The 20152-nt window shown below is 40.3% G+C and overlaps 1 protein-coding gene across 3 annotated transcripts; it reads left to right on the forward strand.

Annotated features, from left to right (window-relative positions):
• Positions 1-804: 804 nt before the first annotated feature.
• On the forward strand, positions 805-20034 carry LOC108988096 (SUPPRESSOR OF ABI3-5). 3 transcript variants are annotated; one of them, XM_018961207.2, is made up of 16 exons: positions 805-982; positions 2059-2194; positions 2411-2451; positions 2698-3442; positions 3543-3614; positions 3699-3791; positions 3875-3954; positions 12541-12691; positions 13111-13198; positions 13281-13372; positions 13509-13577; positions 14657-14836; positions 15870-16062; positions 17766-18725; positions 18950-19134; positions 19614-20034. In XM_018961207.2, the coding sequence occupies exons 2-16, from the start codon at positions 2147-2149 to the stop codon at positions 19791-19793; spliced, it is 3177 nt and encodes a 1058-aa protein (XP_018816752.1). In that variant the 5' UTR covers positions 805-982; positions 2059-2146; the 3' UTR covers positions 19794-20034. The 3 variants fall into 3 exon arrangements, with proteins under 3 accessions (XP_018816752.1, XP_018816754.1, XP_018816755.1); XM_018961209.2 differs by having other exon boundaries at positions 12544-12691; XM_018961210.2 differs by having other exon boundaries at positions 19471-19728.
• Positions 20035-20152: the final 118 nt, after the last annotated feature.

Genomic DNA, 20152 nt, shown 5'->3' on the forward strand with positions numbered 1-20152 from the left:
AAAAAAGAGTTAGAATTTATATCTAATAAAAATATTATTAGAGGTAGATTTATTTTTCATTCCATTTTTAAATATGATGCCCTCAGAAAAATCTTAATTGGATATAAGCCAAATTTTTCATTAAAAGGGACAAGATCCACCTATTTGTTATGAGAAATGATATTTGTAGTTTTAAAGAGTGTAAATTGTACACTCTCTTTACAAAAAGTGGATAAATATAAGATTTATATAAAAAAAATTATTTTTTAATAGTAAATCTCATTTTTTATAAAGAGTATACGTGGAACTTATACATTTAGTATCTAGTATTGCTCATTTTTTATTCATAATAGTTTATCTCTATTCATTTACATAACAACACACATTACTAACTCATTGCATAAAAGTTAAATTCTAATGCGAGACTCCTCGTTTGTTTATACGGATGAAATGAGATGAGATGAGATGAGATGAGAGTAGAAAATTGAATACATATTATTATAATATTATTTTTATTTTGAGATTTGAAAAAATTGAATTGTTTCTTATATTTGAGTTTGAAAAATTTATAATAATTAAATAAGATGAGATATAATTATTTATGAAAACAAATGAAACCTAATCCTAGATTTTGATCATATTATATAGGACTCGGAAGAGTGTGAAACCAATTTTTTGTTTAAGAAAATCTAAAAAAAAAAACTTTGTTCGAGAAAAGAAGAAAAAAACATATTTGCCAAGCAAGCCCCCCAAAATATGGAATATGCACATCTGCCCAAATTGACCCACACATACATAGCCCATAACCTCTCCATGTCCCTGAGTTTGTATGTACAGCTTGAGTTTGGGGCCTAAGTCGAATGTCCACAGTTCTGTGCCTGAGACAGTAAAATCCTGAAGAAGAACAGTGAAATCAAGAAGGGGAAGGACAAGAAGAAGAAGAAGGATAATATAGACGAGCCCAGATCAGATCAGATCCGACCCACATCCGCAGGTCCTCCTGGTACGTTCTCTGCGAATTAGGGTTTTGGTTCGTTATAGATTCATCGATTAATCAAACTTTGTTTAAAAAGTCCCATGGTTTCTTCGCTTGATTTTTTTGTCCTGAACTTCTTGGCACTCAATTTCACGGTTTACCATTCATTTTCCCTTGTAGCTGTTTTGCAATCCTAACTTGATTCCCCAAGATATTACAGACGCATACATGCAAGTGCGTGTATCTCTTCTAAACACGCACAATTATGAATTATGTTATTCTATTTGTTGTCTCGCTATATATATATATATATATATATATATATATATTTATTGATGTTGTGTTGCTATACTTGATTATGATTCATTCTATATTTACACGGAAAATAATGCATGGTGTAAAAGAACCAGCATTTTTATTTTTTAGAAGAATGAAAAAAGCCTTAAGTTTTTATCAGCACGACAAACTTTTGTATTAATTGAAAAGGAAAAGGTCTCTTAAAACGCATAAAAGTTTTGTCGCTAACTGATAGAGGCATTGCCAAATGAGAAACGAGTGGCTCCGTATAGTTATAATGTAAAGACGACATGTCCATGTTCGACATTCTATGTTTGAAAGGTGCTATTTTGTGTGTTTTCTCATGATAAGCGGGGAAAAAAATATGGAAGGAAAATTTTTCTTTCTTCTTTTTGATGAACGGAAAGAAAATGTCCCTTCTCTGCTGCAGCTGTTGATTTCCAAATTGCGATGTATATGTGCTTTTTGCATTATCTCTCTTACTTATCCAATCATGTGTGGTGAAGTTACTTTACGCCAAATGTCATGCCTGTTTATCTAACATTTGCACTGGACTTCGTTTTTCAAGACTGATAGCCTTCTGTGCATTACTTTGGACAATATTCATTTAGCTGATGGTTTCTACAATCAAGATCCTCCCCTGTTTTGTGTGTTAAGAGAATTGGAAGATGGGTGTTACTGAATTTGTGGAAAGGGTTTGATTTTGAGGATTCCAGTTATGAAAGAGGGGCCAAGGTCAAGTCATGGGAGTTATTGGTTCTTGGTTCATCATGGCATAACTGTTTCTGTTTGTGCATATATTACAGGAGAGGTTTTCATACTGCTCCTGAACCTTCTGAACAACCTTCAAGAGCCTTGTAGGGCCGTAACGCAGACGGGTATTGCTTGCGAGAAATGGATCCTGGTCGCTATGGTCTTCATCGAGGATGGGATAATAACAGCGTAATTGTGGTTTCCTCCTTAATAATCACCTATATGGGATGATAACACAAGAAATTATTAGGGCACATGTGATTGTCCATTTTTTTCCTGGCATCTCATCCCTTAAGAAAAATGAGAGAAAGCCGTGGGGCATTGAGGATATGGACTGGATTTGCCTAAGCTCGTACCATGATTGATTATTTGTGGCTGACATAGGTTATTCTCTTGAATTCACAGGCTTTGGAGGGTTATGGTGCGGTACATGAGCCAAACTTCCGGTGAGTGCTGAGTTGCTTATCATCATCACAGGGTTATTTTAGTATTCTCGAGTTTAAGTGTTGATGAAAATTATATGGATTGAGAAGCTGATGGTATAGCTTTATTGGTGTGTAGTTCATTGTTCTTTTGCAACCAAGCTTTATAATAATTTATTGTATTCCATTGTTTTATGTTTATTTTATTTGGTGTGCATTATATTACATTTTATCTTTTCTCTTGCCACCCATTTTACATTTGTTTGGCAGGGTTGGTGCTTCCTACGATGAAAGGAGGTTTTTAGATGAAAGATACTCAAGAGAAAATGTTTACCCGAGAAATGCCTTCCATCGTGAAGTATTGGACAGGGATAACTATCCACCACTACCTCCTCCTATTGGTCTTTGGCCACAATCAAGGAGGAGAAGTTATGAAGAGGAATATCCTCTTGATAGGGAATCTAGGCGACATGAAAAATCATACATTAGTTCATACCATGAGATGGATACGTTTCGTGATCATGACATTGATACCATTCAAGAGTTTGATAAGTTTGGGGATGGGTATCACAATGTTGACAACTCTCGTGATCATGGATTTGGAAGGCCTGCTAGGTTTGAGGGACGCGATCGTGATGATTATGCTTATGATGATTATGATCGTAGGTCCCGTTTGTCCCATCAAAGCAGGGAGGATAGCCGTGATAGGGACTATGACCATGGTCGTCATAGTTATGATTCCGATTACGATAGAAGTAGTAGGAGAGATGGAAATTGGAGGCAGCGTGGATCCCGTGATAAGAGATGCCCTAGTCGGGAACGAGATCAGAGTCCACATAGAAGGCATGAGCGCTCCTGGTCTCGGGGGCATGATGATCACCCTAGATCAAGGTCCCCTCGAGCACGAAGCCATAGTCGAACTCATCGCGAGGACAGCTACGATGATGATCGACATGAGAGGATGGATAAGCGAAGGGAGCGTGAAGAGAAGCGTCATCGCGAGCAATATTCTGTGGTATGCTTTAACTGTTTATTGTGTATTTTGCATGCAATGCATTGTACCTCTGACTTTTAGCTTGCTAGATGGCTTCAGTGAGAATCCTGTTTTATTGTAGGCCCCATCTGCCACTGTTGTTGTGAAGGGCCTTTCACAGAAGACAACTGAGGAAGATTTGTACCAGATCCTTGTAATATTTTAATGTTTTTGTTATGTATTCTATTGTTTTCTTTCCATTTATGCTTTAATTAAAAGTCAATTGTGGGACTATCAGGCTGAATGGGGACCCCTTCGTCATGTTCGTGTGATCAAAGAGCGAAACTCTGGGATCTCGCGTGGATTTGCTTTTATTGACTTTCCTTCTGTGGTACCTCTAACGTGTAACTTGCTTATTTTTTATTCTTTCATTGAAAAGAATAGTGTACATTCCCAGTTATTGTTCTGGAACAGGGAGCAGCTCGTGCAATGATGGACAAGATTGGAGATGATGGTCTTGTTGTGGATGGAAGAAAGCTTTTTTTTGAGTATAGGTATTTTTTTCTCCTACAACCATTTTTCAGTTCTTTTTTTTTTTATAAGTAATAACTTTATTAATAACAATGTAATAGGCATAGCCCGAGTACACAGGGAGTATACACAAGAAACACCTAATACATTCTAGAACTTAGAAAAACGAAGACAAGAACGCGTTTACATCCCCTCCCTTCAGTACAATAGCAGAGAACCAGCTAATTAGAGTGCTTATAAAAAACTTCCAAAATGCATCTCTATTGCGTTCCCGATCATTAAAGCACCGCTCATTTCTCTCCCACCAAATACACCACATAATACACAAAGGCAGCATTTTCCAGGCAGCTGCCACTTGGGGACAAGTATGCATTTGAAAGTTAGTCCAGCATGTTAGGAAATCGACCACTGCTTCTGGCATAACCCAGCACAGCCCAACCTTTCCAAACACACCATCCCATAGCACTTTAGCCATTTCACAATGAAGTAGTAGGTGGTTTGCTGATTCCGCTTCTTTCTTGCACATAAAGCACCAATCCACAACAATCATTCCACGCTTCCTCAGGTTGTCAATAGTCTGAATATTCCCTATTGCTGCTGTCCATACAAAAAAAGCCACCTTTGACGGAACATGAGCCTTCCAAATCCTCTTCCAAGGAAAGCCAATATGGTGCTGATTAAGTATCACTTTATAATAAGACCGAACTGAAAACTTCTTGGAGGCTGTTTGATTCCAACAAAATTGGTCCCTGCCCTGTCTTCTTAACACCATTGAATACAACTGTCTAAAAAATTCAGTAACCTCTTCTACTTCCCAATCCTGGACAGATCTGGAGAAGCCTACATCCCAAAGCACCACTCCATTGGAAGATACCATCACGTCGGAAACTGAAGCTTGCTTATTAGTTGCCAACCTGAAAACAGCCGGAAATGCTCGAAATAATTCAATATCCCCACACCAAACATCAGACCAAAATCTGATTTTTGAGTCATCACCAACCGAGAAGTTAACTTGTTTTAGGAAGCGACCCCAACCTTTCCTAATAAACTTCCATAGACTCACTCCATACGAATCCCTACTCTCCATGGTACACCATCCTCCCCAATCACTACCATACTTGCGATCAATCACCCCCCTCCACAATGCTTCCTCTTCCCCATGATATCTCCATAGCCACTTCCCCAACAACGCCTTATTGAAGCTACAAAGACTATGAATACCCAGACCTCCATCAGCAATCGGACGGCAGATTTTTTTCCAGCTTACTAAGGGAGTTTTGATCTCCTCTCCCAAGCCACCCCAAAGGAAATCTCTATATAATTTTTCAATACGATTGGCCACACCAACAGGTAAAGGGAATAAAGAAAGGAAATAAGTAGGAATATTAGAGAGAGTACTCTTAATAAGAGTAATCCTACCCCCTTTAGATAAGTAAATCCTTTTCCAAGCTGCCAACTTCCTCTCTATCTTCTCGATCACTCCATCCCAAATGTGTTTGGCCTTAAAAGATGCCCCTAACGGTAATCCCAAGTATTTTATGGGCAGCAAAGTAACTTTACACCCCAGAAATTCAGCCAAGTGTTGAATATTATGAACCTCTCCCACCGGTACCAATTCCGATTTACTTAAGTTCACTTTTAATCCCGAGATGGCTTGAAAACAAAGCAGGACAGCCCTCAAAATTTGAATTTGTTCCCCAACAGCCTCACAAAAAATGAGAGTATCATCAGCGAAGAGCAAGTGTGATATAGTAGAGGGGCCACTAGGATTGGTTCCCACTGAAAATCCCGAAATAAAACCTTCTCCTACCACTGCCTCCACCATTCGACTCAAGGCTTCCATAACAATGTCAAACAAGAAGGGAGATAAGGGATCCCCCTGCCTCAAACCTCTAGAACTCGGAAAATACCCACAAGGCTGCCCATTAACAAGAATAGAAAAGCGAACTGTTGAAATACAGTGACTTATCCAGCCACACCACTTATCACCAAAACCGCATCTTCTAAGCATATACAAAAGAAAATTTCAATTTACATGATCATATGCTTTTTCCATGTCCAACTTACAAAGGATCCCCGGAGCTCCTTCCCGTATGCGGCTATCTACACATTCATTTGCAATCAACACCGAATCTATAATTTGTCGTCCTTTAACAAAAGCGTTTTGAGAATTGGAAATGATCTTCCCCATCACTTTGCTCATTCTATTTGCTAACACCTTTGAAATAATCTTATAGACACTACTTACCAAGCTAATCGGGCGAAACTCCTTCAACTCCGAAGCACCCACTTTTTTTGGAATTAATGCAATAAAAGTGGCATTCAAACTCTTCTCAAACTTCTGAAACTCATAGAATTCATGAAAAACTTTCATCACATCCTCCCGCACAAAGTCCCAACATTCCTGAAAAAATGCCATAGTAAAGCCATCCGGCCCGGGAGCTTTGTCTCTCCGCATTCCACGCACCACCCGATGCACCTCAATCTCTTCGAACGGCCTTTCCAGCCAGCTTTTTGAAGAAGCATCCACCGCTGCAAAGTTCAATCCATCTATCTTAGGTCTCCAATCTTCCGTCTCACTAAGGAGGGAACTAAAATACTGCACAACATGCTCTTGGATCTCAGCCGGTGATGTAAGGAGATTATTTTCAGCTTTTAGCATCTCGATAGCGTTGTTACGTCTATGAGAATTAGCCATTTTGTGGAAGAAACTAGTACACTTATCCCCCTCTTTGAGCCAAAGAATTCTCGACTTTTGCCTCCATGATATTTCTTCCCTCAAAAGAACCCTCTCAAGTTCTATTTTTACTTCATTCAACCTAGTCAAACTCTCCTCACTATCCCCATCAGCTTCCAAGGATTGGAGCTCATCCCAAAGGGTTTTTTTCTGCTGCTCAACATTCCCAAAAACCTCCTTGTTCCAAGTCTTCAAATCAGCTTTTAAAGCTTTAAGTTTACAAGCCAAAACAAAGCTAGGAGTCCCCACAAACTGGTACAACAGCCACCAATTTTTTACCATATCGACGAAGCCCTCCACTTCTAGCCACATTCTCGAATTTAAAGTGCCGTTTGCCCTCATGAATACCCCCACACTCAAGAATAATGGGGAAGTGATCAGATCCTATCCTTGGGAACCGTTTTTGGCACAACTTCGGATAATGAGCTTCCCACGACAATGAAACTAAAAATCTGTCTAGTCTTGAGCTGCCTCTAGAGTTGGACCACGTATGTTCACCCCCCACCAACGGCAAATCCAACAATTCCAAGTCGAAAATCAATTGTGAGAAAGCCTCCATTGCTGCAGTTATTGAAGAAAGACCCGCCCTTTCACTTGGGAAACGAACAATGTTGAAATCCCCACAAATACACCAAGGAAGATCCCACATAGAGTATAACCCTGAGACTTCATCCCACATCATGATCCTATCCCGATCCCTAATGGGACCATAAACACTTGCTAATGCCCACGACCACCCATCTTCCACGTTCCTTAAAACACATGCCACCAAGTAATTTCCAATACACTCTTCTACCATCTTGACAACTCTACTATCCCACATGACTAAGACTCCACCAGAAGCACCTGAAGAGGCTAGATAAGACCAGCCTACAAAAGAACCTCTCCACAAGCTACTAATAACATTTCTGTCCACATTCACTAATTTTGTTTCTTGAAGACAAACAACATCAATCTTCCAGCTATGAATAATAGACCTGATGCGAAGGCGTTTGTTGACGTTATTGAGCCCCCTTACATTCCACGACATAATTTTAGGCTTCATTAACAGATATGGCATCCCTCCCCTTAAATCGGTTCCTCCCTGAGGTACCCTCCTTATTGTTGTAATTGATGGAACAATGTAATCTTCTCAACTCCCGCTTCTTTTTCATAGAAGACTGCTCTACCGTGGACCGACCAGCTTCAATAGCAACTAAAAGTGCCCTCAGTTGATCTTCATACCCCTCATAAAAAAGACCCACACAGCTTTGAATTTTCTCCACTTGTTTAAAGACCCAATCTGAGGTTTCCTCCGATACAATCTGAAGAGGAGTCATTTGTAATGGAGATGAACTATCCATCTTCTCCTCATAAACAGCTACTTCGAGTTCTGGCACCAAAACCATCCTAACTTGCTCTTCCAGCTCTTCTAAACAATTACCCCTCAGCTCTTTCAGACCTTCCAGCTCATTTTGTCGCTCAGAAGCCTCGCAATATTCCCCAACCTCACACTGTCCCTCACCATCCTCCCTTTCTAGGACATGGTGGACCACCTGAAGCTCCTCCGAAATTTCCATTGTGCCTATCGGCATATTCTGTGCCAATAGTGGAAGGGTTTGAGCTGATATCGGCTCCGAAACAAAGTCTCGGTCTTGAGCCGAGACTGTCTTGCCTATGCTCCCGAGAGAGACGACTTTACTCCTCACGTTTGCCTTCGGGATCTCCTTCTCTACTACCTTCGACTGAGTCTATGTAGGAGCCAAGTCATTTGAATCAGATCTTACGGCAGAACTGCCTAGTTTTGCCCCTCCATGCTTAACAGCCTCTGCTACAGGCGGTATAACTTCCAGCGAAGCTATGGGAGCCTGCGTCGACACCGTCTGAGGCTTCGCCGACGTCAGGGGCCCTGACCCACCCACCTCTGAGTCCGCCCCGAACAGCGGCTTCTTCCTCCACACCAGAGTTTTCGGTTGGTTGGGCATGGATCCGGAATTAGGTTTGGGCTGAGCCTTGTCTGCATCTTCAGACTCCAGTCCACTGCCCAGGCCCAAATTCGAACCCATAACACCTTTACCCAAAACGCACCGTATCATCCCATTGACTCTAACAGCCATCTCTTCCAGAGCTACATGCATATCCCGCAAATCCTTCAAAATATCCTTATGCCCATACTCGCCTCTGCCATCACCTTCCCGTCTCTGTGCACCTACCCCAACAGGAGCTTCCTCTACTCTTTTCAAGCTTGCCAAAGCAGAGTTTCCCCCCTCTCGAGGCATCTGTAGAGCCTCCAAGTAAGACCGAGCTACTGTTGACGTCGAAGGAGGAAGGTTTCTCCCCTTAACACCTTCGTTACTCACCTCCCTTACGACTGCTGCAAGCCTCCTCCACCCCATTCCTTCCCTTTCTCCAGGGATAAAGATGAATCTCCGACGCCCCTCTCCACTATATTCCACTAAGGCCAAGATACACCCATGGGAATTGAAGCTCTTCTGTGCGATGTAACCCCTGTTACCATCTCTGTAAGCAGAATAAAACACCTTCCTTCCATGCTGAGAACATTCCTCTAAGGCCCTTAAAACCCAGCAAGCTGTATCCCAGGCCAACTTCAATGTTTGCGATCCTTTCCAACCCCTCTCCGTGATAAGCACTTCACGCCCCTCCCTCCTTATCTCAAACACCTTCGATTCAATAGCAATCCTTCTCATGACTAAGTTAAGCTCTTACAATCTAAATTCTACACTAGACTACATGCTAATCACCACTGGACTACATGATAATCACCATAAGAAAGTACCAACACAGCAGCAATACACAAGAAAACCAAGAGAAGAAAATATTGTACGGAGAGAAAAAGACTACAGAAGAACGAACTTCCCTATCTAATAAGATAGTGAGTCAGTTCTTAACTCACTATCTAATAAGATTGGATTCTGTAATCTTCCATGCTTGTTGTCAATAACATAAAATATTTTATGCTTAATCAATTGTTACATCACTTGTGAAAAATACTTCATGTGTGCTTGGGCTATGCCTATTTTCTTGTCAATAAAATCTTCTATTAGTTATAAAAAAAAAACTTGTGAAAAGTGGTTTAATGTTTTTTTTTATAAGTAAAAATATTTTATATATATATCAATAGAAGTAACTAAGTACATTGGATGTATACAAGAAAACACCTAGCCCATACTAGAGAGCTCCTAATGACCCAAAAAGCTCGTGAAAAACTACCTAAAATACACCAAGCCCGAATTGGAATAGAACACACCTCCCCAACCCCAACCCCAACCTCAACCCCTTGTTTCCCGTAAGACTAAGGGTAGGTTTGGGGGGTGGGATGAGAATTTTGTGTTTTGTTTTGAAGTTTAAAATATTAAGTTTTAATATTATTATTGTTTTGGGATTTGAAAAAGGTGTATTGGGATTTGAAAAAGTTGAATTATTTATTATATTTTGTATAGGGATTTGAAAAAAGTGTAATGATGAGATGAGATGAGAATTTTGTGTTTTGGTTTTGGCCCCAAACCTGCCCTAATACTCCACCCGAAACACCCTCTACGAGAACGTCTTCATAATGCCCTCCCTTTAGTCTTCCCTCGACTTTAGCTACCATCCTTAGTGTCGTAGTTGATTGCCCAATAAAGACGCTTTAACTCCCTTCTCTTCTTAAAACTTGATTTGGTTTCAAACGAGTGGCTCACCTCAATTGTAGTGAGTAGTGCTTTAAATTGGTCCTCACATCCTCCATGTGAACGCCCCACGATTTGTTGAATCTCGTTAACATTATGCATAACCCAATCCGATGGTGAACACGCTATATTGTTTATCAGAGGAAGAGAAACCAGCGGAACAACATTATCCCCAGACACAGTACCTAATTGCACTCTTGACCCTAGACATTCCTCCTCACAAGGCACCAACGACAAACCTATACTTTCCTCCTCGCCATATCCAGCATACAAATCCCGAACCTCCTCAACAACTTTATGGTTGCTGCCCATTGTTGTTGTCACCATTAAAGGTTACTCCTCACCATCGATGAGGACATTGCTTGAAGGTGCTTTACCTTCCGACAATTCTTTCTGTGCCACTTTGTTAGACCCTACTACTCCCTTACATAGAACATGTAGGGGTAGGGGAAGCACTACCTTCTGTTACCCCATTTTCATATTCTAAAAAAGGCTCGTCTATTTCTTCCAAAAGTACTCAAGACCCTGGAAGGACCCCTCCATCTTCAACTGAAAGTGAACCCTTTAAAAAAGTACAAATCCCACTTGCAACTGGTGACTGAGGGTAGTCAGACGACAAGCTACCGATGTCCTAAGTGACACTAGCGTGAACAGTGATGTCGGTGTCCAACGATCCTATCTGTGACGCTGTCAAAACCCTTTTCCGGCGCACTTGAGGCCTCCAAACTCGTAGGATCTACCCCCGCCCCCTCATCCGTTTTCAACCCACAACCCAAACCCACGATTAGGTCCAGCCCCTTATCCATTTAATGATGAGATCTCTCACATACTCCATAACTCCCGTCAATTGAGTTTCGACAGCTAGCCTACTAGACCTCCTCCACTTCTCCCAATGTCATCTAATAGCCTTTGTCTCCTACAAGTGCCTTACCCTTACCTTCCGCCTCAGAGCTATTCTCAGCCGGACTAGTCGCCAGTGACCTCAACACCGAGGTGTAAGAGGCACCTTTGACCGAGGAAGGCCTTCCCACTGTCTTTCCATCAATAAACTCCCTTCTGTTTGCATGCTTTAGAATAATGACTTTGGACCCTGTAATGCTTTCGATGGACTGCAGAAAACTTTTCCATCCAATGCCATTTGCGCCTTTCGGAATCACCAACAAACCTTTCCTCCTTCCATTTTGGAATTCTGAGAGTTGCAGAAAGTTGCCCCTTGCGTTAATATGATGTTGAATGATGAGAAATCCATTACCCATCCTTAGCTGCCTGAAGAATCCTTCATGACAGTTGAGTTTTAAACAATCCTCTATCCCCTTAGCCACCCACGAAGCTGTTGTCCCACCTAGACACATGAACTTAGCCATTCTTTTACTATGTTTAGAGATGTGAAAACTATTTCCTCCCTCTTTCGTAAAAACGAAAGTTTTTTATTCCACCTTTAACCACCTCTCACCTTCCATCCAAGACGAATCCACATCGCACGTCATCATTGTCTGATCCCAAATTACAGTATCATCTCCCAGGATCATCTCACTTCGTCATCTCAAGGAAAAAGATGTTATACGAAAATAAAATGCAGATCGAAATAGGTACTACACCAGATCTGCGTCAATGAAAATAAAACGCAGAACAAAATCCCGGTCGCCAGAGGTGGACCGACGTCGAAGGGCCCTCAAAATCCCGTCGAACTTGTCTGTGGCGGTGGCAGTGGCAGAGGCATAGGTTCGATGGTCGATGTCGCCTCCGAGAAAGACAGAGAGAACCTTGCGAAAGTCCAGGTCGCCGGAGGGAGGACCGACGTCGGATGACCCTCAACGAAGTCGTCGGGGCTTGTCGGCCTTGTCTGTGACGGTGGTGAGGTGTCACTCGCCAGTCTAGGGCGGGTGAAGGGTGGCGGCGGGTTTGGGTGCCTTAGGGTTTTCTCTCTCCGTAAGTGGTTCAATGTTAATACCATCAGGCTGGAGCTCAGACTAGATGAAGTTTAATTTACTGTGGCCATTATGGTTACCATGTACTTGGGCTATGCCTAGTCCTCATCGATAAAATTCTTGTTTACTTATCAAAAAATTATGGTTAGTTGAATACTTTCCATCAATAGTGCATCTATTGTGATCAAAGTGCTACTGACTATGTCTGGAATGCATGCAAATCCAATGGTTCATTTTTTGCTGCAATTATACTGGGTGAACTGTGTTTTGTTGCAGTAGTAAGCCAACTGGTGGGGCTGGACAATTTGGTCAAGAGAATGCTTTGAAATCAGGCCACTTTAACCATAGAAGCATTACGGTACCATCTGATTGGATGTGCAACTCTTGTGGCTGTGTCAATTTTGCTCGGCGAACGTCTTGCTTCCAGGTTTGCTTCAGGATGAATAAAGAATCTTTTTATTAAATGAATCAGCTTTACATGTAGGTGAGCAGACTTGCATTTCATTTTTCAGGTGATGGACCAGCTATCCGTTATTCTCTGATGATATATTCTTTTGAGTGTTATATGTTTATTTTATTTATTTACTTCTACCGAAGGCGCCCCCATATGGACGCTGAGGACTAGTTTTTCAGCTTTATCATGTTGATGTTTCATGTGTTCTACCTGGTGGTTCACTGGACCTAATCAGTGATTTAGTGTTATTAAGTTCTACTGGACAGGGCTGATAAATGAGGCGTGAATTAATGATAAAATTTTCAAAATGGAGGCTTGCGTGTATATTGCTTTGATGTTTCAAATTTCTATTTAAATTATCTTGGTTGTTTATTTTCTTCTGTTTGCTGCAGTGTAACGAGCCACGTACAGATGATGCTCTCCCAGCAGATATTGCTTTATCAAATCCAGCACCCATAGGAAAGAAAGGATTGGAGGCAGGTTAGCATTTATTGTTGCTTTGAGCTTCTTTTTTATTTTCCTGTACTGCAATGTTTGACTGGATGTATTGGTATGTCTTCAGGTCCTACTCATGTTTTGGTTGTTCGAGGATTGGATGAAAATGCTGACGAGGAAATGCTTCGTTATGAATTTTCCAAACATGCTCCAATTAAGGTACCAAAATGTTGAGTACATAGTTCAAAGTTTCTGCTCACTGTATATGTTTTTAAGAAGAAGGTTGCATCCCCCATCCCCTTAGCTCTCTCCATTCAAGATTTTGTGTATAAATTCTATTGATCTTAATTTGCAGGACCTTCGTCTTGTCAGAGACAAATTTACTCATGTCTCAAGGGGATTTGCATTTGTACATTTTCATTCGGTATGGTCATTTGATTAAACTTTTCTGCTTGCCCTTGAGTTATGTTCTAAGTGTGGTTTCAAGGTTTGGTTTTCTCATACATATGATGGAGTAATGGTAAACACGCACATGCTATTAAAATCAGAGAAAATATGAATGTTTGGTAGGCTTGTGACTAGTTTTTGCTAGGTGTTACTCTTGTATATGTCCCATGTACTTGGGCTATGCCTATTTCTCATCAATAAAATTATTATTTACTGATAAAATAATTCTGAAAACCCACCATGTGTTTTGAACCTGTCTGAAGATGGGGTTAAGGTTGTAAAGGAGGAAAAGAAAAGGGGCCTTGCAATTACTTAAATTGAATGATGGAACCACTGTTTATTTTTTTTGTGGTTCAAGTTTATTAGTAATTGCTTTTTTTTTTCTCTCCTTTTTTAATCTCTCTAATGTTAATATAATACTAATACTTAGAATATGCAATTTTTTTTTTGTGTAACACGTACTTTAACATGAGTACTGCCTGCAAACAAGCAGGCCTTGATCAAACCAAAATCTGTTCAGAGCAAAAAAAAAAAGCCAAACTTTTGTTGAATATAAAGATGGATGAAATGGTATTTTCATTGAAATCTATGACAAGTCAAATGGAAACACTATCTGAATGTTTCTTTTTGTGTTGTGTCCTGCATATGGAAAAGATAGGAAGAAATTTTTTCTGAATTAATGTTTCTTACTTGCAAAAAAAAAAAATCTGAATTAATCTTTGTTAGTGATAGAATCTTCCATCAAGTTCCCTTTCAAGGCTGATAAAGTTAACTCAGTCATGATGATGTGCCTTGTGAAGGTCATCTTTGCTGGTGTAAAGTTGTGGGAAACTTCCGTCTAGGTCCTTGGGTTGAATTTTAGTTTTTAATCTTTCATTACAAATGGACTCTGGGCAATCCATCCCCTAAAGACTTGTGGAAACTGTAGTTAATTCCAGTCCCCCTACCAAAAAAGGAAAGAATATTTCTAAGATATTATTCTCTATAGGGGAAGAAAGACGGTTAGTTGCCTAAAAAAATGGTGTCAACTAGAACCGCTGGTATGACTTATTGTAGGTAGAGGATGCAACCAAAGCTCTTGAAGCAACGAATGGAATGACACTTGAAAAAAATGGGCAGATCTTGAGGGTTGCATATGCAAAAAGCATCCTTGGTCCAGGATCAGGCACATCAGGACCTTCCCAATCAAGCAGCCTTGCTGCTGCCGCAATTGAGGCAGCAACATTTGCTCAACAGGTGCTTATTTATACGTGAATGCATATGTGCACTCTGTACTTTTCCTTTTACAGTATCTATTTGTTACTTGATTTTACCTATTTTGAACTTTGTGTGGGATCTTTAGAATTTCAACACTAGGTTTAGGATTCATGATAAGTTCTTGAAGACTTCTTATATAGGGTTTGATAAATAAGGACTTACCAATGGTTAGACAATTAAAATGATCGAATTCTAAAGGTAATTTGGTGGCTGTTTGGTATTAAAACAGAGAATTGAAGGATAAAAAAAGAAAGATAAACACTAGGCAATCACTCTTGGTTTCCTAAGCGATCATTCTTGAGAAGTAGAAGGCAATAATACACTCAAGCTTTAGGAAAGCTGATGAAGTTTGTGAACTTGTTCTTTGAATTGACTAATTCGGCTATTGCTAAACCTTTTCCAACATGGACTGGGATTCCTAACTAAAACAGAAAAGTATTCTAAAAAAGCACTCCTAAACTGAGTTGAAAACTACAAAATAAACCGAGGATGTTCTCAACACAAAAAATAGAGCCACGAGCTTATGTTACAGCTCATAGAGATTACGCCTGAAATAATTGAACTTTAGAGAATCTAAGAAAAGCTAAACTGGTGCCTATCTAACCGCCTGGAATTTAAAGCTAAGACTCCTGCTGCTGGCAGTCTCTGACTGTAAAAACCTAACATAATCTTTCTATAGCATTTGGCTTCGACATATTGCAGCATATGGACTTGATGCTTGTGCTTTTTTTGTTCTTATTTTTACTTATCCCTTCCTTTTTTTTTTTGGTGTTATCATTTTTTTTATAGGTAGATGTGTGGTGTTATAAATACCAATGTTATCTATCATTTTCAGCTCAATTTCTATGCAATTGAATAGAAAGAATTCCTCCATGGGGCTCATAATCAGCCTGCAACTCTAGATTTTTTTTTCCACATATATTATTGTACTTTTTAGTTGCTTCTGGCTCTGTAGTCTTGTATCATTTATTTGGTCATTGCATTCTTATGCTCCTTTCTTTTGGCTTTTCAGTATGATGCTGTTGGATGGGCACCAAAAGAGTATAACCCAGATGACAAACAACCAGCCAGCAGGCAGGAACAAATTGATGGGGAGGTTCAAGTTCAAAATGACAGTTCAGCTCCACAAGCTGGATTTGTGTGGGATGAGGCATCTGGTTATTACTATGATGCTGCTTCTGGGTTTTACTATGATGGAAATACAGGTTTACATCTTTTCTAACTGCATTTTTTAAATAAGCAATCTAGTATTTTATTAAAAAATTCAAAGGGGAACATGTGACATGTAAAGAGGAATGGCTAATTAGATATAGAAAAGGATTCTTACTGTTTGAAACTTTATGAATCTGAATTTTTTTGCATTTTTTTTATAAGTAAAAATATTATATATATTAATATCGATAAGAGTAACCAAGTACACACACTGGGTGTATACAAGAAACACCTAGCCCATATTAGAGATCCCCTAATGACCAATAAGCACGTGAAAATTAGAAATCTATCCAAAATACACCAAGCCCAAATGGGAACATAACACATCTCCTCAACCCCAACCCCTTGTTTCTATTAAGACCACTGTTTTAAATTTCGTACTGTACCGGCCGATACGGCCAAAATTTTTCGTACCCATACGTTTCATACCGGCCAAAATACCGGCCGGTACCGGTCGTATCGGCCTCAATTTCGGCCTATACCGGCTTATATTTCAGCCGGTACCGGCCGATATTTCGGCCTTCTATTTTTTTTTTCATTTTTTCAAACTACAAGCTTATTTTTTTACCTCCAATTCAGACTAGGCTATTTATAATATATATATATATATATGTATTTATATATAATTTATTTATATATAGACTATTATTTTGGAATATAATTTATATATATATTTATATATATATAATTTATTCATATATCGACTATGTCGAAACGGCACACGAAACGGTACCGGTACCGAAATATTTCGTTCTAATGCCTTGACCGGTACGGCTTCTGGTATGGTATTCAAAACATTGATTAAGACTACTACTCCACCCGAAACTCCCTGTACGAGGACAGCTTCATAATGCCCTACCTTTAGTCTTCCCTCGACTTGAACTACCTCCCTTAGCGTCGTAGTTGATTGCCCAAGAAAGATGCTTTAACTCCCTGCTTTTCTTAAATCTTGATTTGTTTTCAAGCGAGTGGCCCGCCTCAATCGCAGTGAGCAGTGCTGTAAATTGGTCGTCACATCCTTCATATGAAATCCCCACACATTGCTGAATTTCGTTAACCTCATACAAAACCCAATTTGATGATCAACCGCTATATTGTTTATCGGAGGAAGAGATACAAGGGGAACAACATTTTCCCCAAACACAGCTCCCAACTGCACTCCCGACCCTAAACATTCCTCCTCACAAGGCACCAATGACCAACCCATATGTCCCCAGACACAGCTTCCAACTGCACTCCCGACCTTGCATTCAACTGGACAATATAGCTGTTTTGCATTTATTGTAGCAAAGATTGAAAAAATGTCCTACATTGCTCAGGAAGGAGGTCTTGCCCTTTGTAATAAATTTCACGGGGCTTCAATTGTAGCATTAATTTTGGAGTATGCGCCCAGATGTGGCTTTGGCCTTATTTGGGTTGTTACACAACTAGTGGTCATTGAGATGTTATGTGTTGTAAGGATGAAACCACGGTTGGAATTGTCTATGTCGTCACTTGTGAACTTCTTTCCATCAACCTCCAAATGCCCCCGTGTCCAACCTCAGGCAGCGTCTGGTTACCTGTGGTTTCTATTGGCTGGTATACTGGATCATCGATATCTCCATGTTTCTACGTGTATGTTAAGAATATGAATTTTAGTTTGAGTCACCTCTCTTCGAAATTGCATTTTGGAATCTGACCTTCATGTTCTATGCAGGTCTCTATTATGATGGTAACAGTGGAATTTGGTATACATATGACCAACAAACTCATCAGTACATCCCTTGCACTGATCAGAATGACAACAAAACATCTGGTGACCAATCTGAGCCCCCCAAGGCATCAGATGGTTCTAGTAATAGACAAGTGGTTATCTCTGCACCAGCTACTACGTCAGTTGAGAAGACTGCCTCATTGCCAGATGCAGTGCAGGCTGCAGCAACAGCAGCAATAGCTGCAGAGAAGAAAGAGAAAGAGAAATCAAAAGAGATAAAACTTGCTTCAAGGAGCAGTATTCTGGCAAATAAGAAGAAAATGAATAATGTATTGTCTCTCTGGAAGCAGAGGAGTCATGAAGGGCAAGCAACTCGTGTGGCTCTTGATGAGAGTCAACTATCTGGGTCAGCTGATGACAGATCCTTTTCTGTTGGACAGTCCACAAAAAGCAAGTTTAAGGCTGATCCATCGTCCATAAAAGATAATTCCGTGTCGAGTTCAGGAGCTTCCAACACTGCCTCTGCGGCCCAGGCTGTTGGTTTGGATTCTCCAGTCAAGCCTAGACCTGTGAGTAACAGCTTAGGGGGGACTGTGATGGGGGTCATTAGGGGTTCTGGAAGAGCTACAGTTAGATCAGAATCTACGTATTCAGGATCATCTGGTGGTGTTTCCTCTTCAACTGTTGCTACAAGTGCTACTGGTTTTCCTTTATCAACAAATGCAGATACTTCTACAGCTGTAACTCCATTTAAAACGGATGCATCTGCGTTGGGTACCTATGCACCACCTGCGGCTATTGGGGGTGGCAAGAGGAGGTTTTCTGAAATGCCACTCAATCCAGCTTCTACATATAAGGAGCAACCTCAAACTACCTATAGGGATCGTGCAGCTGAGCGAAGGAGCTTGTATGGGTCATCTTCTGTTGGAGAGGATTTATCTGACTTGGGATTTGGTGATTCAAGTAAGCTTTGGTCAACAGTTTGTGCCTTTGATGCTTTCTTATGTGATCATATTATTATTATATATGTTTGTGATATTTGTAGCACTGGCTCTGGGATATTTGCCAAAGATTTTTTTATTTTCCAGTTTATTTATCCAAGTTTATGATTCATCGCTTCTCTATCTCTTGATATTTGTATTGACTTCTGAGAAATCCCATCTGTTTACTGTTGGTGAACATCCAAGATCGAGATATTGCATCAAGGAAGGGTTCTATGGATTCAATGCCTTTTCCCCCCGGTGTTGGTGGAGGACGTGTATTCGGAGATGCTAATGTTAATAGTTATGAGGTCATTACTGCAGACAAAGCAATTGATGAAAGCAATGTGGGTAACAGGATGCTCCGCAGCATGGGCTGGCATGAAGGCTCGGTATCATTTCCTTCTTTGCACTTCACAGTAGTTACAAAATGTTGATCTAGTGGTTCTATATAACTGAAATGTGCTCTTCATACTTGAATGAAATGCAACTAAACAGTTCCTCATTCTCCCTGTTGGTAAAGCACTAGAATTTTATTTGTTCTTTTTTCAAATAAGGGATTCAGTTTATTGTTAGAAAATGCAGTTTGATGTAGACATACTTTTAAAAAGTGCGGTTTGAGGCAGACATATCATACCCTTTTGTCTTCCATGTATTAAACATCTTGTTACTCTGATTACTATCCTTTTTTTCCCACTTTGCCGTTTGTAACACCTGGCTTTGTGTAGGACGTGGTGTCTTGTTACTTGTTTATAACTTTGGCACCTCAAAATATAGTACCAGTGGCCGCTTGGTCTTTGGAGCAGGATTCAAACATTTTACACGCTGGGGACACTGCTTTTCTTGTTTTGGTAATGTTTCTGGTGTGCAGGGATTAGGGAAGGATGGAAGTGGAATGGTAGAGCCAGTCCAGGCGCAAGCCGTGGAAAGTAGAGCAGGACTTGGGAGTCAGCAGAAGAAGCTTGATCCTAGCCTTGAGGTGCAGGCTGGAGATAGTTACAAAACCCTACTTCATAAGAAGGCACTTGCCAGGTTTCGGGAGATGTCGTAGATAGATAGATGTGGGGTTTGCAGGAAACTGAAAAAAAAAAGAAAAGAGAGAGAGGGAAGGTAGTGTCAAGACCTTGAAAAACTGGTAGTAGAAAATGTAGTGTGCGTTGTAGAGAGGCGATTTGGTCGTGCAGTATTGGTTGAAGGTGTGTCTTGACTCATTTTCTATTGTCTATTGTAAAAACTAGCTTTTCAACTCTTGAAAAGTTCTAGTATTATTGAAAGCTTTGAAAATTTGATTACTCTTTGTTTTCCGGGGTCTTTTAAGCAAAAACGGTAGAACGTACTGTTCCATCAATGAAGATTTTGGTGCTCTGATCGTGGTAGTGCCTCACCTGTTTGGACACTTGAGAGGTATTA

This window comes from Juglans regia, chromosome 1 (assembly GCF_001411555.2).
Source record: "Juglans regia cultivar Chandler chromosome 1, Walnut 2.0, whole genome shotgun sequence".
In the NCBI taxonomy this organism is placed as follows: Eukaryota; Viridiplantae; Streptophyta; class Magnoliopsida; order Fagales; family Juglandaceae; genus Juglans; species Juglans regia.

Bases quoted from the DNA above. Each gene is read 5' to 3' on its own strand.
- LOC108988096 (XM_018961207.2), top strand. From the start codon at position 2,147: ATGGATCCTGGTCGCTATGGTCTTCATCGAGGATGGGATAATAACAGC. The intron at 3,792-3,874 runs GTACCTCTAACG...GTTCTGGAACAG, and splicing joins TTATTGACTTTCCTTCTGTG to GGAGCAGCTCGTGCAATGAT. The intron at 14,837-15,869 runs GTGCTTATTTAT...TTGGCTTTTCAG, and splicing joins CAGCAACATTTGCTCAACAG to TATGATGCTGTTGGATGGGC.